This window comes from Macrobrachium rosenbergii, chromosome 14, assembly GCF_040412425.1.
Source record: "Macrobrachium rosenbergii isolate ZJJX-2024 chromosome 14, ASM4041242v1, whole genome shotgun sequence".
Classification (NCBI taxonomy): Eukaryota; Metazoa; Arthropoda; class Malacostraca; order Decapoda; family Palaemonidae; genus Macrobrachium; species Macrobrachium rosenbergii.
Genome location: NC_089754.1, coordinates 48,249,563 through 48,269,885, shown reverse-complemented (window position 1 = coordinate 48,269,885; position 20,323 = coordinate 48,249,563). Strand labels below are relative to the sequence as shown.

The 20,323-nt window shown below is 42.6% G+C and overlaps 1 protein-coding gene across 1 annotated transcript in view; it reads left to right on the top strand.

The window, feature by feature from the left end:
- The window catches only part of LOC136846114 (zwei Ig domain protein zig-8-like), a 142,076-nt gene extending 122,065 nt beyond the window's left edge, over positions 1 to 20,011 (top strand). Inside the window, exons 6-8 of the mRNA XM_067116858.1 lie at positions 1,103 to 1,257; positions 15,765 to 15,894; positions 16,897 to 20,011. Of these exons, the coding sequence (XP_066972959.1) occupies positions 1,103 to 1,257; positions 15,765 to 15,894; positions 16,897 to 16,997 (386 nt within the window). The 3' untranslated portion in view covers positions 16,998 to 20,011. The remainder of the gene's footprint in view (positions 1 to 1,102; positions 1,258 to 15,764; positions 15,895 to 16,896) is intronic.
- Positions 20,012 to 20,323: the final 312 nt, after the last annotated feature.

Sequence of the window (20,323 nt, the reverse complement as noted above, 5' to 3'; positions counted from 1 at the left end):
GTACAATCAGTCTTGCCACAATGACATCCGGAACTCACTGTAATCGCCTGCAGCTGACGTCAGACTGCTAAGGTTTTTTGTAAGTTTCATGAACTTTTTTTTTTTAAAGACAATTTTGCTTTGTGATCAAGCCTTCTCTTCTATCCGAGATTAAAACTGGACCTTCTATAAAATCTTATGGTAACGAGTTTAAATTAGATATGAGCCCCATAACTCGTGTTGTTAGATGAACAGTCGAATCCATACCAGTCCGTCAAAATAAATTTTCTCGGAGAACATTAGAACCCCAAACGTCCCCCAAACTGCACACGAGTTCGAGTTTGCTGGCTCGGAACAAATGAAAAAGTATTCGTAATCAATGGAAATAGCCCGAGTTGTTTTGTTTACACGTAAACACACCCAGTGAATTTAAAACAGTGAGCGTTCCACTCTTTTGTTTACGTCTATGAGATAAACAAAAATATCCCGAGTTCATTGATTAGTTGAAGTTTTGCCTATGACTAAACGAGTGTAACAATCGTGCATTCGTATTTATGCCTGAGCTTTTCTCATTTATCTGCTCTGATGAGGCCGGTTTAATGTATTCATCAGATAAATTACTAAATCCAATACTGCTGATTTGAATAAATTGATTTAACAATTCTGACTTTCACTAGTTTTTGTAGTTTTTCGTGATGTGCACCCTTTGTTATGGGGTAAATCAAAAGGCCAATGTTTGAATAGCAGTTTCGGCACATCGGAATACCAAAAAGTGAAAAAGTTAAGTTTTTACTTTTGTCTTTACCTGTAGACATTTTTATTCTATTGAATCGAAATATATTTCGTAACTATCAAGTGCAAAGTAGTGTTTAATATTTAAACCCAAAAGACCACGAGATAAAAATCTGGAACTTAATTAGGTCTACGAATTCTAGACGCCATATTATCTGGGAAGGTGACTGAAGTTCATTGTGAATTGTACCTTACTCGCAAATGAGGTCACGCTATCTGTAAAGTTAATTGAAGTTCACTGTGAAATCTATTTTTCAAACTCTATCTAACTCACAGATACAAAAATGAAAACGTAGGATTGTACTAAACATATCCCAAATTCTTGTTACAGAGGCCATAGCCGAAATCGAAGGAGGGCCGGAAAGATACGTGCAAACCGGAAGCTCCGTCCACCTGAGATGTACACTCAAGCACTTCACGGAGCCTCCGACATACGTGTTTTGGTACCACGCCGAGCACATGGTCAATTACGACTCGAACTCAAGGGTGAGTAGACGAAATGAGCTTTTATTAGCCTGGTATTAATGAGTTTTCCGCCGTAGGGGGTTAGTGCCATCCTTGCACCTTACGCGGTACACTGTAGGCATTACTTCAGGATCTTTGCAGAGTCCCCTAGCTGCAGCCCCTTTCATTCCGTTTACTGTACAGCGTCCCTTCGGCCCCTTTCTGCAAACCCCTTTCATTCCTTTTACTGTACCTCTTTCTTCCATCCTACCTTCCACCCTCTTCAAACAACTGTTTCATAGTGCAACTGAGAGGCTTTCCTCTTGTTAAACCTTTCAAACCTTTTACTCTCAATTTCCCTTTCACCGCTGAATGACCTCATAGGTCCCACTGCTTGGTCTTTTTGGCCTAAATCCTATATATTCCATTAATGAGTTTTCTAAGTAACGGGTGATTAGTTAACTGCAAATCGCCAATGAATATACAAATGAAGACCTTTATAATTACATGTTTATGTGTGCAAGGATGCCGGTAGAGAAGGGAAAATATGTGAAGATAATTTTTCGAAAAATTAATTGCTCATTATCAGTTCAACTAGACCACTAAAAGATCATATGGGAGCTTTTCCTCAAGAAAAACGTCTGAAAAGCAATATAGGTAGAGATTAGAGCAGCTGAGGAGGGCTTAATGGACGTTGCAAGAAACTTTTTGTACTGTTTTTAGGTAACTGATTCGGTAGAATTAACCAGTTCTCCTGCCAATCCAGTCCTACCACCTGAAGTGTTTTGTTTAAACTAGAACTCATATGAGATAACCTCGCGAAATAAACATATAACGGGCACTTTTAATTACGACCGTATATAAGAAAATTACCTTGATTACGGAAGCTTATTGCAATTGTTATTCGTATTTCAAGCTATTCTTATTGCAATTATTATTCATATTTCAAGCTATTCTTTACAAGACCATTTTTCCCTTTATTCCTCACGCTTCTTGCGGTTCCCTTAATAATAATAATAATAATAATAATAATAATAATAATAATAATAATAATAATAATAATAATAATAATAATAATAATTGACTTATGAGAACATCATACACAATGAAATAGCGAAAATAATCCCACAATAAATTTGTTATCAAATAGAATAAAAAGATTTACCGAGAGCTCTAGCAATGAAAGCTGATCAATGTTTCGAAAGCTCTCGGTAAATCTTCCAATAGATTTTGACAACACGTTAGCAGATTTTATTCATCAAACAATAATGATAAAAAAAACCTCGACGTCATTTCGAAAGTTCTACCTTTCATGTTTTAATATACGCATTTTTATCAGTTAGTTTTAATTATTTGATGCAGATAATCGCGTATGATAAATTACGGCGAGCTATTACTTTTGCATAAAAGGGACGAATAATCAACATACATGTCTCGTTCCCCGTTGGGTTGTAGTGCCGTCAGTGCACCTCATGCGGTGCACTGTAGGTATTACTTAAGGTTCTGTGCAGCGTGCTTGAGGCCCCTAGCTGCAACACCTTCCGTTCCTTTTACTGTACCCCCTTTCATATTCTCCTTCTTCCATATTACTTTCCACCCTCTCCTAACAATTGATTCATAGTGCAACTGCAAGGTTTTCCTCCTGTTACGCCTTTCAAATCTTTTTACCGTCGATTTCCGCTTCAGCGCTGAATGACCTCATGGGTCCCAGTGCTTGGCCTTTTGGCCTAAATTCTATATTCAGTTCAATTCAGTCCCACTTTTCCTTAAATTATCTTTTTCATTCTTAAACCTTCTGACAAGAGCTACGTATAGGCAATGGTTTTCTACAAAACGTCCTGTTGTGGAACAAGCGTTAACTCCTATTTTGCTTTATTTCAATAAGCCTTGAGTTCGCTGTACAACTGGCGGTCTTTAAATAAAAAAAAAAACTGTTGTAAGCTGTGACACTTAAGTGTTTATAATCCCTGATTGAGGCATCAAGCCAGTTCGAGCATAAAGACCATTGTCTTAGCATTTTTCTTACCTTGCCTTAGAGTTCTGTGACATCAGATTGCATTCAACGAGCGTGATAACAGTGACGCTGGCCCGTCCTTTTTTTTTTTTGTGGGAAATGAGGAAGTAAGAAGGAAGTACCACAGGTTAAAACAGGATTAACTTTACAGAAATTATAACCAGCATCTGAGACACAATGCCAGATAAAGCAGAAGCCTCAAAATAAATAAATATATATATATATATATATATATATATATATATATATATATATATATATATATATATATATATATATATATATATATATATATATATATATATGTGTGTGTGTGTGTGTGTGTGTGTGTGTAAAATCTCCTGAAAATCGTGATAATAATAAGGCTTCCTCGCGCCTCACTAACTATGCCCTCGTCTGAGATGGTCAACAAACTAAATTTCATAAAATTGATTTTAAATTACAGGATCTATTTTTATCCCTGCCGTCGCGTGATTGGTATCCATTAAAGATAAATCGATGATGGATTGGCCCATTTCATTATCAATAATGAGATGATTAGGATCTAAACTAACGCAATTGGCCTCACTTATCTCTATTTGTTAATTATCTCCTGTAGAGGCGCATTTTCATTTCCTTGTTGCCTTCGTGATTTTTTATCACATTCGTATTAAATTAAGCCAAAGGGCCGTCAAGTCATTATACAATAGTAGAAATAAGAAAATAAATGCCTGTATATAGGTACAAACAAAGTGCTTGGGCTAATTGTAAAAAAATCATGAACAAAATGCAATATATTTGGCACCCCATTCTTCCAGTCTCTTAAACTCCGATCATTTCACAGCTTCTATTTCTTGCTGTTCAACCTCTCTAGCTGTTATTTAAGTGCAACTCGAGTTTTCTCCCAGCTCCACCTTATTAGATCTTTGTACTTCATCTCCTTTATTTTCTGGATCTCTTTTATCTTGTTGTTCAACCACTCTAACTCCCTCTTTTCAATGTCCTTGGCGGATAGGATACTACATGTATAGTTCCTTGAGGTCTAGACTGATCCACAGTTCCTCGAGGTCCAGACTAATCCATAGTTCCTCGAGGTCTAGACTGATCCATAGTTTCTCGAGGTCCAGAATGATCCAAAGTTCCTCGAGGTCCAGACTGATCCATAGCTCCTCGAGGTCCAGACTGATCCTTAGTTTCTCGAGGTCCAGACTGATCCATAGTTCCTCGAGGTCCAGACTGATCCATAGTTCCTTGAGGTCCAGACTGATCCATAGCTCCTTGAGGTCCAGACTGATCCATAGTTCCTTGAGGTCCAACTGACCCCTTTACTGTCCTTATAGTGATTCCCAATTTGTGTTTCATATCTGTCTTCCCACAAAGCTGTCTAACTTCTTGAACTTTCCTTAGAGCCAGCCTTGTGAGAACCAGTAGATAGATACATAGATAGATAGATGCTTGTGCGTGTTTTTTTTTATTTAAGGAGGACCAAAAAGAGTACAGTACCAGTTTTCACTCTATCTCGAACGTATAGTTTTATTGGGTTCTTCCGACAGCAGTCTATACTCGTATATGGCGTCATCGTCATGCCCTATACCAGGGCCGTCCAACCCCATGCCCGTGGGCCAAAAGTGGCCCACTATAGAAAAATAAGTAAAAGTATATTTCTCTCTTTGTATATACTGTACATGCATACACACGGTGGCCAGCAGACTTTTTGGTTTTTCAAGAATGGCCCTCAGACTAAACAACTTGGACGGCTCTGCCCTATATAAAAGCAGATGTCATGTAACTTGTAACCTTGAATGACCTGTAAAAGACGATACGAGTTGTAATAACTTTATTGGTGACTGTAAGATCAAAATCTACTTCGATTTTTACAGAACTTTGGAATTTTGCCAGAATCTTCAACATATTCATTTAATTAAAGACTTGGTACTTCACATGATGATATCAGATCAGACCTTTGAAAATTAGAATTCTAACTCGGTGGTCTGTACCTGCATTTTGCTAATAATAATAATAATAATAATAATAATAATAATAATAATAATAATAATAATAATGAGGAGGAGGAGACCTTCTCTTAGGGCAGTAGTGTTGAAAAAAAAATTTCTTTGCGATGTAATACAAATTAAATGCCTTAATTTGAAAATATCATCATCGAAGCAACTATTATTTTCAAATGAAGCCATTTAATTTGTATAGCACCGCAAAAGTTTTTTTTTTTAACACTACTGCCCTAAGAGGAGGTTTCCTCAATTATTATTATTATTATTATTATTATTATTATTATTATTATTATTAACAATAATAAAATTGTGAAACTAATGGTATTTCTACAACGTATACCATCACCCTGACATTTTCATAACATTCCGCATATTACCTTTTCCAAGTTCAGTCATTCTCTTTCCTCTATTTTCATCCTCCATCAAAAAAAAAGGCCGAGTCATATATCACACTGTCAGCTGGCTAAATGGCCTCCCCATATCAGAACGCCCTTTCTTCTCCGGGTGGGCTTTTATTTTGTTTGTTCACTTTCATTTTTTCAAAAGTTCAATTCGTTTTTGTTTTTTAAATAACCCAACTGAGAGAAAGCTTGAACTGCATTACGTAATTTCCGAATGGCATAATTTTGTTCCTGCATTCTTGGTGTTGAGTTATACTTTTTTCCATGTCATTTTTATCCTTCTGCAGAATATGGATGAGAAACTTCGCTAATTCTTGAAATTAAGTTTTGATTAAAAACCGCGAAAAATAACTGAGCTTTAGTGACGTCGTAACTTCCACTTCTCTGATCACTAACTTACTATAAATGAATAACTTCGCTAATTTTTCTAAATTAAGCTTTGAATAAAAATTCGCGAAAAAGAGCTGTGCTTTAGTGACATAACTTCCGATTCTCTGTTCACTAACTTAGTAACTTATCAACTTACTTAGTACCTTACTATTCACAGGTTAACTTGCTCAAAGTGTCCAAGTTGTGAAGGGCACATTTTCTTTCGTTAAATAAATCGGCCTAACTTACAATATACTTCAGGAAGATATCATGGAGTGTTGTTGGGCTTTTCCTATATTTCATGTGTGAGGCTTCAAGAAAAGTCAGAAGTGAAAGACTGATTTTTTATTATTCTCGACAGGTGTTTATAAGACAAACAGCGGACGGAAAGGTAGCGGGCGACCCAAGTCCCCCCGCTGCGTCCATACACGATTTGTGTTTACTGACAAGCATAAAAATATGTACGACAATTGTTACATGGCATATAAAAGGCAGATATACATATCAGCAGAAAGGCCGTACAATGATGCATAAGATGAGGTACAAAAAGAATCTGAAATAAAGACAGGTAAAATACATGACGTGATTAATGTACATCTGAAAAGAGAAACACAAGGAAAGAGAGGCACGATTTGTCGCCCTTACAAATACTCCCCCCACAAGCCAATAATTAGAGGAGCAATTATTGGATGAATCAATATTAATCATGGAGGCGCTGAGGCAGTCAGGAGTGGGCCCCTGCTTCTGAAGAACCGTGGGCGTGGGATGGAGCTGACACCTGGGGACGGCTGGATGCGTTTTCTGGGCCGCCCCAGGCCCCTCTTTGGTGGGGAAGTGGGTGCACCTGCAGGCAGGTATTGTGGGGGGACTCTGAAGCACCTGCAAACTTCGCTGTCTAACAGGAATGCGGGTTTCAGCCTGTTGATGATGATCCAGTCCTCCCGCCCGTGGATTTTGAGGAAGAATGCTTTGCTGGCCCGCCTAATGACTCGGTGGGGCCCCCTGTAGGGCCTGGTTAAGGGCGGGCAGCGAGCGTCCACCCTGACGAAGACGTAGGCACAGGAGTGTAAAGCGGGTGGGCTGTAGCTGATGGTTCTGTCAGTGAAGGTCTTGTGGCAGGGCGCGAAACATCTGTGCGCGTTCCCTCAACCTCAGGAGGGGGGGTGTCGGCACTGTCGGCCATGGTGGGAAGTATTCTCCGGGTACAGCCAGTGTTTCCCCGTAGACTTTCTCAGCAAGGGAAGCATCGCCATTTGCTTTCGGTGCAGTGCAGAGACCCAGGGCAGTTGTTCCTTCCACCTCTCGTCGATGCAGCATGCCATGAGAGCTGCTTTAAGAGAGCGGTGTGCCCTCTCGACCATGCCGTTCACTGCGGGGTCGTATGCCATTGTGCTGTGTAGAGTTGTACCCATCAGGAATGCCAAGGAGACCCAGAGCTCTGACAGGAAGGCAGGTCCCCTGTCCGTAGTGATGCTGTCTGGCACACCAAAGCGGCTTATCCAATTGGAGAGGAGGGCCTCTGCGCAAGGTGTTGTTGATGCGTCATCCAAGGGGGTTGCTTCGGGCCAGCAGGTGGAGTGGTCTATGATCGTCAGGAGGTATCTGGCTTCCCCAGACTGCGGAAGGGGTCTGACGACATCCATGTGGATGTGGCCGAACTGCCAACAGGGCTGGGGAAAATCGCTGATCCTGGATTCAGTGTGCCAGGATGTTCTGCTTGTCTGCCACAGGATGCAACTCCTTGCCCACTGGCAGATGTCCCTATTGATGCCGTGCCAGATTAACTTGTAAGTCATGAGGCATGTTGTTGTGCGCCCTGATGGATGGGAGAGACCGTGGATGATGTCGAACACTTGTTTTCTCCTCAATGCGGGCACCAGGGAGCATGGGCGGCCTGTGCTGATGTCGCAGAGGAGAGTTGTGTCTGAGTTTGCTAAGGGCACATCTTCCCATTTGAGAGCCATCACTGCTGTCCTGTAGTCCTCTGTCTCTGGATCCGCTGCTTGTTCCCTGAAGGGCCTTGATGGTTCGTGGTTCTGGGAAATTTTCTATAGCTTTTACTTTAGAGGCCGTAGGGCGCACTCCTGTTGGGGAAATCTCGTGGCCCAGGAAGTCTACTTTTTCTTTCACGCAGACACACTTGTCAAACCTGACAACTAATCCGCTGTCCTGCAGGCATTTCATGACAGCGTGGACATGGCGAAGGTGTTCCTCCAGGGACCTGGAAAAAATGATGATGCCGTCGACATAGTAGATGCAGAAGGGCAGATCTCCCAAGATGGTATCCGAAAGTGGAATAGGAAAACGTGTAGCTCCTGAAGGGCGTGATGATGGCTGTCTCTGGGACGTCGTCGGGATGTACAGGGACTTGGAGGTACGACTTCAGTAGATCCATCTTGGAGAAAATTTTGTCTCCGTAGAGGGCACCTGTCAGGTCTTGCATGTTAGGGAGGGGGTAGTGGTCTGGTGTTGTTACCAAATTCAGGTGCAGATAGTCCCCGCAGGGCCTCCATGAACCACTGAATTTCTTTACCATGTGGAGAGGGGACGCCCACGGGCTTGATGCCTTTTTACAGACGTCCATGCGCTCCATTTCTGCAAAGGCCCATTTGGCTTCTTGTAACTTCTGGGGGGACAGACGTCAGAACTTGGCATGGGTTGGTGATGTGGTGGAAGATGCCATATTTTGCCGAAGCCCCAGGTGACTGGCGCAGTTCTGGTTTGAACACGTCCGGGAACTCCTGTAGGAGGGATGTGTAGCTGTTGGAGGCTGTGGAGCAGATGGAGGGCATCCCGGGTCCAGTGGAGAGCTGATGGGAATGGCATGTCCCTGTCGAGGAGGCGTTGTCTGGCGACGTCGACTAGAAGTCCATGGTGCCCTAGGAAATCCGTGCCCAGCAGAGGGAACTTAACATCCGCTGTGACAAAAGGCCAGTGGTATCTGCGCCCAGGATTGAGATAGCCCAGGTCGTCGTGCCATAAGTGCGGATGGGAGTTCCGTTTGCTGCTATGAGGGAGGATAGTGCCTGGGGAACCTTTCCACCATTCCATTGGCTGCAGGGTTGTAGGCGGTGCTGTGGTGAGAGGTCCCCAGCAGGCGTGCCAGGGCGGTCCACAGCTCAAGACAGGAAAACAGGGCCCCTGTCCGTAGTTATGTGGTCCGGGACACCGAACCGGCTGATCCAGCTGGAGAGGAGGGCCTCTGAGCACTCACTGGAGGTGGCCTCTTCCATGGGCGTAGCTTCAGGCCACCTGGTGGAGCGGTCGACGACGGTTAGAAGGTATCTTGCTCCTCCTGATGGGGGAAGAGGACCCACTACGTTGATGTGGATGTGCCCGAAACGTCTCCCCAGCTGGGGAAAACCGCCCACCCCAGATTCAGTGTGCCGCCCTACTTTGCTGGCCTGGCACTGTATGCACTGCCTTGCCCAGGCCGTCGCGTCCTTCCATATGCCGTGCCAGACGAACTTCTCCACCAGCAGCCTGGCCATCGTTCTTCCAGAGGGGTGGGACAGTCCGTGGATGACATCGAAGACCAGCCGACGACAGGAGGCAGGTAACAGGGGGCGGGGATGGCCAGTGCTTACATCACTCAGCAGTGTTGGCCCTCCAGAGCCAAGGGGCACGTCCTTCCACTTCAATGACATGATGGCAGTGCGGTAAGCTGGAGTCTCTGGGTCGGCGGCTTGTTCGCGGGAGAGGTCCTCGTAGTCGATCCCGAGCTGCACTGCGTCGATTTCGATCCTCAAGAGGGCGTCAGCTACTGGGTTCTTCTTGCCGGGGAGGTACTTGATGGTGCAGGTGAACTCTGCGATGGCCGCGAGGTGCCTGGAGGACCATGCATCCCCCAGCTTTGTGAAGGCGTGGACCAGTGGCTGGTGGTCCATCCAAACTGTGAAGGGCATACCCTCCAGGAGGAACTTGACATGGCGTACCACCTGGTACACAGCAAAGAGTTCCCTGTCGAAGGTGCTGTAGCGGGACTCTGTGGGGCTGAGTTTTCTGCTGAAGACGGCGATAGGCTGAGGGGCTCTGTTGACAACTTGTTCCAGGATGGCCCCGCAGGCGACGTTGCTGGCGTCCATTGTCAGCTGGAGGGGAGCGCTGGGGTCCTGGTGGGCCAAAACTGTTGCCTTGGCGAGGATGGCCTTTGTCAGGGAGAAGGCCCTTTGCTGGTCGGGGCTCCACTCTAAAGTCTTTGGACAGCCCTTGAGGATCTCCGTCAGGGGGGGCCATGGTGTGTGCGATCACCGGGATGAATCTCCTGTAGTAGTTGACCATCCTGAGGAATTCTTGTACGGCCCTGATGGAGGTAGAGGTGGGGAACCTGACGACGGCCTCGACTTTCGATGAAACTGGGCGGACGCCTCCTGGGGATATCTCGTGGCCTAGGAATTCCACCTTATCGATGCCAAAGGTGCATTTGTTGAACCTGACGACAAGGCCACTCTCCTGCAGGCGCTGCAGGACCTTCCGGATGTGCTGTAGGTGTTCCTTGTGGGATCTGGAAAAAATTAGGATATCATCGATGTAGCAGACGCAGAAGTTCAGGTCCCCCAGGATGCTGTCCATCAGTCTCTGAAAGGTCGCCCCTGCGTTCCTCAAGCCAAAGGTGGAGAAGGCAAAGACATAGGACCTGAAAGGCGTGACGATGGTGGTTTTGGGGATGTCCTCTGGAGCTACTGGTACCTGAAAATAGGATTTCAAGAGATCTAACTTTGTGAATATTTTGGCCCCGTGGAAGGAGGCCATTAGGTCCCGCATGTTTGGTAGAGGGTAGTGGTCAGGTTCTGTAGCGAGGTTGAGCTGCCTGTAGTCTCCGCAAGGTCTCCAGGTGCCGTCTGCTTTCTGTACCATGTGAAAGGGGAAGACCAACAGGATGGGAGCCTTCTTGCATATGCCCATCCGTTCCATCTCGACAAAGGTCTTCTTGGCCTCCTGAAGGCACTGTGGGGGAAGCCTTCAGAACTTTGCGTGCGTCGGTGACCCCTTATCTTGATGTGATGATATATCCCGTGTTTGGCAGGGGCCCCGGGCATCTGACGAAGCTTGGGTTTGAACACTTCCAGGAATTCCTTCAGAAGGGAGCCGTACTGGTGGGGAGCGGGGTCCTAACCTCCGCGATGATTAAGTTCCACCTATACCTCCAGCCAAGGATGGAGAACGACAGGAGCCTGGTGCCGTAGGAGAGGATGGGGGACCTCACGGCAGCCGTCAGGGAGGCAGCCAGGTCCGGCGGACGTCTGCGGTCCTCTCTGGAAGGCGGGAATACTGACCGCATGGCTCCAGTGTTGATCAGCATCATCCTGCCGGAGATAGTGTCGCGGACGTAGAAGCCTACTGGTGTGAGGCCCCTGGGTGTTTCGGATGCTGCTGCCATGGCGGCCCATGAGGGTGGCTGCCGCCTCCCCCATTTTTTGGAGGGGAGAAAAGGCAGGGGGCTTCGCAATTTCGGGCAGCTTTACTGAACCTCTGGTGGTAATAGCAAAGCCCCAGCCTTTCCTTCTTCCGCTGGTGGGGTGGCCTCCTCCTGTCGACGACGTTGATGCCCTCTGTGGTGGGGTCCTCCGGCTGGAGGCAGTTGATGGGTCGTGTGCGGGCGTGGATGCCCGCTTCGCCGCCCTCGTGGAGTCCGTCAGCTGCTGCACCACCCTGATCAGGTCCTCGACCGGCAGGGTGTATGGTTCTGTGATCTGCCCACAGACCTCTGGGAATGCTGCCGCAGGAGAATCTCCCTCGACAGGCTAATCTCTTTGCGCCTGTCGCTGCTGTCAGTCTCTGGGAGGAGGAGGAGGCCCTGGAGGGCATGCCACATCTCCAAGAAGTTTGTGTCCTGCCGGGGGTTGATGGTGAGGTCGATGGTGAGGTCGCGGGCGGCTCTCTCAGAGACTGGCAGGGAGCAGGTCTCAACGAGAGTGGCTTTTGACTCCTGGAAGGTGCCAGGGCTCATCGTTGTTGTCACCCACGGGGCGACCTTCTTGTATATCTCCTCCGGTAGGGCGCTGATGGCTATGCCCGCCTTCAACACCTCGTCGGTCAGGCCTGCCACCCTAAATTGCCACTCGACCCTGTAGAGCCAGGACGCTGGGTTCTGATGGGTGAATGGCAGCAGCTTTATGGTGAGGGCTGCCCTTGGTTGGTCCATCAGAAGGACATTGCGCGAGGAGCAGGCACCGGCATGGAGGAGCACGCGGGAGGGGGTTGCGCAAGGGAGACATCTGCCTTCGAGAAGTTCGCAGTAATTTGTATGTGGTTGGGGATGTCTGTGTCCATGCTCATTCCGCTCTCTCACTTGGAGTGTGAGGGAACACTCGCATCAATACACGCTTGGGAGCATGCCGTGTGGGTCCGCTAATGATGCTGGCGATTTGCCGACGAGGGTCGATAACACCCAAACGCTTTGTTAGAGCACCGTAGTTAGTCCATTAGGGGCATGGGTTGGTTCATCAGGCCAAGACTAAGTCGCCGTTTAGGTCCGTTAATGGCTCCGGGAACCACTCCTGGGGTCACCACTGTGGGAGAGGTGTGAAACAATGAGCAGGAAGACAAGTACTGCTGGTTTATTGATGAAGCGACTCACTTATAAAGTGGCGTGCGGATGTCTGCGTATATGCAGAGACCTAAATATACAATTCACAATAATGATAATAAGATTATGTTTGTCCGACCCTAGGTCACACGTGAAGGCACTGCGGAAAACGGGATGTTCATTACAGAGAACCCGTTGAGCGGGGACTTTACAAATATCTTTTTACCAAGATTCAACAGTTCATGGTGAGAGATACTCCACATATGAAAGGTGGTGGTTGTATCCCTGTAGGGACAAAGTGCTGTTAATGTAACTCATACACAATTTATAAGAGCCCAATGCCTAATATTGCTTGCTTGTGATCTTAAATAAACTTTTTTTGATCTTAACCTTTTTAACCATTAAGTAGCATTCAAGGGTCCTTGCACCCTCTCTTGATTTATCATGGTTATCATGTTTTCATTCATAATTAATTTAGTTTCTAAGGTGAAACCATGTTGTACCACATGAAAGATTATAAGGATACAAGAACATCTGGTGACACACAAAAGCGTGTCTAATAACCGGAAGCAGCGTCTGGACACGACACAAAGAGTAATAAGAGAATCAGCATTAAATATATTGTTTATCACAAAGAAAATAATTCTAACAAAAAAAGTATACTTCAAAAAAGTCAATATGATATCTCTACATGAAAATGTGTGCCAAATGAAGAATAAACATCACATTTTAAGTTCAAATGTTCATTTAGCCCTATCATACCTCCCAAAAAGGCCACTATGCAAAGGGACAAAGGTGCCTTCTTTAGACCATTAAGCATTTGGCACTGTACAAATATACCAAGATATCAGAAACAGACCACCATATACCTACAGAACGATTTTTGTGTTAGGCATGTGATCTCCAGGACATTACCACTATTGAAACAGATTTATACTGTTACAGTGCTAGCATGAGGCTACTTCATGACAACACATTACGTATTCGACCAGTGGAACCCACACTACTTATACGAACAATGGAAAATGATAGGAGAAATATGCAGTGACCAGCTGAAAAGGATGAAGCTAGAGTGGATGTATACAGCAGACTGGAGGGAACAATTTTGCAAGGAAGACTGCCAACATATTTGACAAAACAAACAACCGACAAAATAACCAAATTTAACTTTTTCAAAAAAATTGAAAGGATATACACGAACCAAACAGAATCAGTCTGATGTCTCGGTCACTTTAACCTGATGAGGAAGTTTTGAAAAAATGATCCAGAGAATGATTCAGTGGATTTAAGAAAAAACCAGGAGGCGTGTAAATAAGTCTATGAACAGTTTTAAGACCAGTATTATACTAATTAATATAATGGCTACAGGGTAAAAAGTTAAAATTGCAGATCAAAAAATACTTGAAGGGCAATTTGAATCTGTGGACATTCAAGAAGACAGCTTTTCTTCAGTATCATGAAAGGACTTAACCGTTGCCTTTTAGATACAACACTCCACTAAAGACTGAACAGACAAATTTCTTTTTTGTTCAAACTGCAAGGAAAACAGACAGAACAAATAGTCAGAAGTGGGAGAAAGGTGCAACATACCAAGGATACAACAAAATGTGACAGAGAACAAAAATAGGTATTTCCATCTAAAAGTGTTCTGTGTTCTTAGAAGGCTCTGGAAGCTAAAGGCCTCAAGGAACAATGGATAGAGCAGGAGTTGGAATGCAAGAAGGATTAATTTCTGTGTACAATGGTGGTATCACCTCTAAAACCATTATGCAAAGCCTTACCAGTTAAATACATAATTACAATGTAATCACACAAATCACACAAGCAAACTTGGTACACATATTGCGACTTTCAAGGCTAATGTTCAGTAATACATAGTAGACTGTCACACTGGCCAAGATTTGTCACTGATGAATATCACTTTGCTCAAGGAATTTAAAATTATACTTGCAAAACTATATGAATAACCTGCATATTATAGTCTTATCACAAAAAAAAGTTTATCTGAATTACCAGAAACCAGCAATGCTATACGTTCACATTCTGCAGAAGAACTTTTCTACGCTCAAAATTGTCACAATACTGGATCTTGAAAGCAAAAAAGTAGCTGATGCAACTCATTTTATATATATTTTTCAAGATGAACTGAATTCCCCTTGAGATGGGCAAATAGTCTTTGCATGAATTCTTGGCTGTAAACTATTGATATGAAGAATGTCCAACTTCTGTGCGTACCTGTAGAAGAAAATGGGAATTTCAGTGAGCATGAAGTTATGAAAGTACATAATATGCTGGACCTAAAGAAAAATTATGCAGAAGCCTATGACAGTTTATCATAAACTGAATTACATGACCCTGCTTTGTATAATTCCTCTAGTTTTCGTCGCCATACATCTGATATAAGAAATTAAGATATAAAAATGGCATTTCATAGATATGACTTCAAGAATAATGGCGTTTTCACTGTCAAAGTTTAGCTGCAATAGGGACATGTTTGGCGACGTAACAACAGGAGGTTATATTCTTGAACCTTGATGGCAAACACGCTCTTGAAAAAGGAAGAATGACAATCCCACCATAACCCTTGTAATAACCACGAAATGAAATAAAACCGAACTGGAATCTGTGATGCATGACATAACCATTTACTTGACATATATCTTCACAAACTAAAACAATCACATTTAAATATATCTTCAAGGACCGAGAGGGGTACCATGGTTCACCATAAAGGACAGGGTAAATCCAACGTTCCCAGATGCTTTCCCAAGAACCACTGAAAACTAAGATAGCTTCTGAAAAAAACTCTCTAGCCCTGTTGATCAAGAAAATCCCCCTTTCAACCGAAAGCTGAAAAGTTCCAAATATAATACTGTTGCACAGACATCTCCTAACCCCCTAACATTGATCCAGCAAAAGAAAAATGAAATACAATAAAATAATTGAATTGCTCTCAAGTTTTACATTACTGGTCCTCGAGTTGAGTTTTAGGTAACCTTGGGGTCAGAAAATTTCCATCTGTCCAATACAATCATAGACATTTTTTTGATACAAAAAGCTAAACAATGAAGATTTTGTCGAATTAGGCTGATTCCCCACTGACGTAAAAACCTCATTCTTAACTTCGGTGTGAAGTTATTATCATTATCATTATTAGAAAACGTTAGTATCAGTTATATCACTCCCGTTGTTGCTATCGTGGAGATGATTATTATTGACCAGCTCTGATATTTTTTTGTTTTTTTCAGATCACTGTGGTTCCTCGCGCAGGCGAGAGCGAACTTCAGATCTCACGAGTAACAAAAGCTGACAGCGGAAACTACACCTGCCAGCCAGCCAATGCCAGACCAGCATCCATTTCCCTCCATGTTATAACGGGTAAGTTATCTATCACTTGGCCAAAATGAAATTTGCCATCCTTCCTATAGTTATTTAAGTTATTATCAACATCATTAAACCAAGGCCAAGAGAGACAAGTTCTCTCTACCCAATTGGGTGGAGTCGCCTCCCACCTGGCGTAACTACGTAGGCGATGACGTATCTTAGAGGTACCTGCTCGTTACGGCAATTCACATGCTGACACAATAAGGAGGTAGACAAAGCTCCGCCTACATGGGGGATTTTGGGGGAAGTGAGCAGACCTCCTCTTTCTTTTGGCCTTGATGTAAATAGTCATACAAAAAAATCAGTCTTTTGCAGAATACATTACTCATTTTTGAAGTAAAGAGAAAAAAGTTTAACAAGAGGAGATAGGAATAATAAAACATATAAATAACTGATATATAACAGTAGGCAAGTAACAATCGAACCTTGTGTGTCCGCATATGAGCGTTGAGCAGTTAAATGCAAACGAAAACAGTAAGGAAACCCCAGAGGAATTCATGCAAAAACTGCAAAACTTAGTGCTTTAAAAGTGACAGCTTTAAAAGTGACAGCTAACGAATAAAAAGAGCAATTCAAAATCTGTGAAGAGGAGTAGGTCTCATGTTCTCGTCGGATTATTGCCTAGAAGCTACAGTAGTATAGTAAATGGGTGAGTGGCTGACCAGGGCGCATAAGGTAAGTTTAGGTGGGGGAAAAGTTTCAAAGAAAAGGATGAGAGGAATAATTGCTCTGTTATTATATACTATGAAAGGTGTATCCTCTGTCTCTGTAACTATACCTTGTTCTGTTGTTCATATATTATATATATATATATATATATATATATATATATATATATATATATATATATATATATATATATATATATATATATATATATATATATATGTGTGTGTGTGTGTGTGTGTGTATATATATTTATATTTATATTTATATTACGAAAAGTGTATCCTCTATAACTATCTATAACTATACCTTTTTCCTTCGCCCCAACAGGTGAAACCCCGGCTGCAATGCAGCGTGCTAGTGCCACAGAGGTCCAGTACCGCTTTAGCTTGGCGCTCATATCTACAATGGTGGCACTGATCGCCTTGTAGGCTCTACGAGAACGAAGTGTCACGAGGTTCATTTGTAGTCGGAGAGAGAGGGAGAGAGAGGAGAGAGAGAGAGAGAGAGAGAAGCCGCGTGCGCTGGAGAGAGAGAGAGAGAGAGACACGAAGTGAAGAAGAAAAACTCCAGTAACCGAACTTCTGGATTTTAGAATCTTATCCGAGAGTGGGATTCCCTGCGGTTTTGTGGATGGTTATAAAAAAAAATAATGGAAACGATGAGAGATGTAATAGTCTTTCCTATATTATTTAAGCTGAAATACGGATGAAAGATGCACATAATGACCATATTTATGATTTTGCAAAAAGGTGTGATAACCGACCGATACCTTCAAAATACAAAATCATAAACGAGTCTAAATCTCGTAGTTTTGTGTTGACCAGAAAAGTGTTCTCGAGGAAACCTGTACTATTTTGGTGGCTGTAATTGTAGCCCGTCAAATGATCTGATTTTAGGAAATCTGGTAATTGAAGCATAAATTCAAGAAATATTTTCCTTACATAAACCTCTGAAACTCAAATGTCAGGAGTACAATTAATTATCAATGACGCAAATGATATTGATAACCATCAATATACGTGTATCTGTAGTAGGGTGCCGATCAGTAGATGAAAAAGTTGGTGTCAGATCAATAGATGAAAAAGTTGAATATAGTTATGAATACAAGTTTTATCGCTTCAAATCTGACAGACTGAAATAAACAGTCGTGATTATATAAAATATGGTCTTAGGAACAGTGGATAATTTTAGTCGAGAATTACGTAGGATGTCGTAAGAATTAGTAACGGTGTCACCACGAGCAGGAAAACTTAAACAGAAAAGAAATTGCTATTTCGAAATTGAAAGGAAAATGGGAAAAGGCCGTCAGAGACCGCTGTAGTAGCACACACCAACGAACATTTTTTTAGGTCTTTGTCTTGCTGAACTGTTCACCTGCTGAAGAAACAGGAAAAAACGGACCATTTTTTGTGTTCATTGCCAAGCATAAGCATGAAAAGTTAATGGACGAACTTATATGAATGATAAGACAGAAACGCCGCAGTATATTTTAAAGATTCTTTCATTTCTTTAAACAAAAGTGTGTCGGTTTTTATCCAAAGAAATCCAGTCAATATCATGAGTTCTTAATTTACTCAGAAAAACTTACATGTATAAAGTTCCTGGCCTCTATTCTCAAGTCTATTTTTTTAGGGGGAAAGAATGACATCCGGTGGAAAACGGTTACTGCCCGATCTCAATTCCACACGACGAAATATGGCACGAGGAGATACGAAGGGTAAACAGGTCTTAATCAAATCCATCTGAAACGTGAGATTCCTATAAGAAGAAAAAGTAACGGTAGCTCTTCACAGCCCTTAAACCAAATCATAAATACTACAAATCTAAACCCTTAATAAACAAACAGGTGATTTCTACGTAACTTTCAGGACACGAGTTTACTATCTCGACGTATGTGTGATGTCTACAAAGCCTACAAACTACCGGACGTATTTTTTTTTAAACTGTGTTTCGGTTTAGGAGACGGAGTTACTGAAAGGTTTTCTGATGAACCAGTGCGCTACAGCTTCAAAATCAACGACTTTCTGTAAAGGGTACACTATGAATTCTCAAACGATCGCGATAAAAGCCTAATATACTTCTCTTCCTCGACAGTCATCTAAAAATTCCTTCGTGACCGAGATACTGTATGTTTCGGTGGGTCCTTCAGGTTTCGGCAGTGTTGGTATTGTAGAAACTCGTCCCACGAAGCAGGACGACCACTGGAAAAGCAACTTAACGTCCCTTTGTAGCCCAGGAAAACAAGAAGGAAAAAGAAGAGTGAGGCATAATCAAGAAGGAAGCGTGAGGAGAATTTTGAAGTCTCCCGGACAGAGGACTTACTCCATTTGTTGAGTAGCCTAGTCTCCGCCTCTCACGAAGGTACAGATCTAGTTCGCTCGTTCTTACAAAACTCGAAGGGCGGAATGTGGAGGATCTTTGGAAAAGGAATGTCTAAACCATGTTAATCAACATACTTTTCGTTGCATGTTAACGACAAAACAAAACGGAAATGTTACGTTTCATTCACGCCGCGGAGATCACGTGAAAATCAGTCAAGTCACCATTACGAATGGAAGGAAATTTATAAATATAAGAGCAACCATATTTTTCAAAAGGGCCTCTCACGTCATCAATGATCAGGTCTTGTACATTCTTCCTTTCACCGCATCCCGTGCAGAGGACAGAAGCTCGAAGGGCGTGGGAGTTGTAACTGTCAAAGGCGGTAGGAGAACGAGCGAGATGTACTATTTATATCTGTAGTGTTGTAAAGAATTAACAAAAAAAAAATAATCTAAGTGTTTGTTAACGATGCTCATTCAAAGTAAAACTGTCTTTATCTTTATAGATGGTAAAGGAGAGGAGATAGTCCTGTGTCATTTCAGTCTAGCCTGTGTCATTTCAGTCTAGCTGAAAGCAGAAGTTACGAATCTCTTCTTCTTTTCTTTTTTTTTTTTAATGGACGAATCTGTTCGGGCCTATTCAGATGGACAGAATTCGTTCGTCTCGGAAAGCTACGAAAGACATTTACTCGCGAGAAAGAGCGAATGAGAAAATAAACGCTATTTTTATTAACTGTGAGTCTACTTTGTAAAGGTCACCTTATTCCTTATGTACATATTACTAGAAAGAGTGAGTGAGAGTGAATGAGTGACAGAGAGAGAGAGAGAGAGAGAAGGAGAGAATGAGAGCAAGCCTGAGAGCGTGAGAGAGAGAGAGAAAGTGAAAGAGAGAGAGAAAGACTGTCTACTGACCAAGATAATGTTTACTGAACTTTCAGGATTCCTCCTGAAAAATCTGAAGACAGGAAAAACGAAAATAGATGATTACAACAGGATGAAAACTGCTGACCTTTCCATAAATGGAAAGAATGGAAATCATTTCAAAAGTTGATGAAAATTTGTGATTCAAAGGTCAAAACCTACTGACTCTCCAGTAAATAGTTGAATAATATAATGAAAAATAATGTAATGAAAAAATAATAGCTAGTTTAAAAGTTACTGAAATTTTATAAATTGAAAACGTATAAGGTCAGAAATCGTGTCCTTAAATAGTTATATAAATATAACGAACTAGAGAACTTTAGCTTACAAGCAACACGAAAATTCACGAAATTAAAATTCTCATGCCATGGAAAAAAAAAAAACCATTCGGTTCATCTATTCAAAAGGATACCAATGGGAGTTATATTCTTAACTAGTTGACAAATATCGCGTTAACTGTTTGGAACGGTTTGAGACTATTTTCAAAGAGGATGTTGTAGACCTCTTATGTT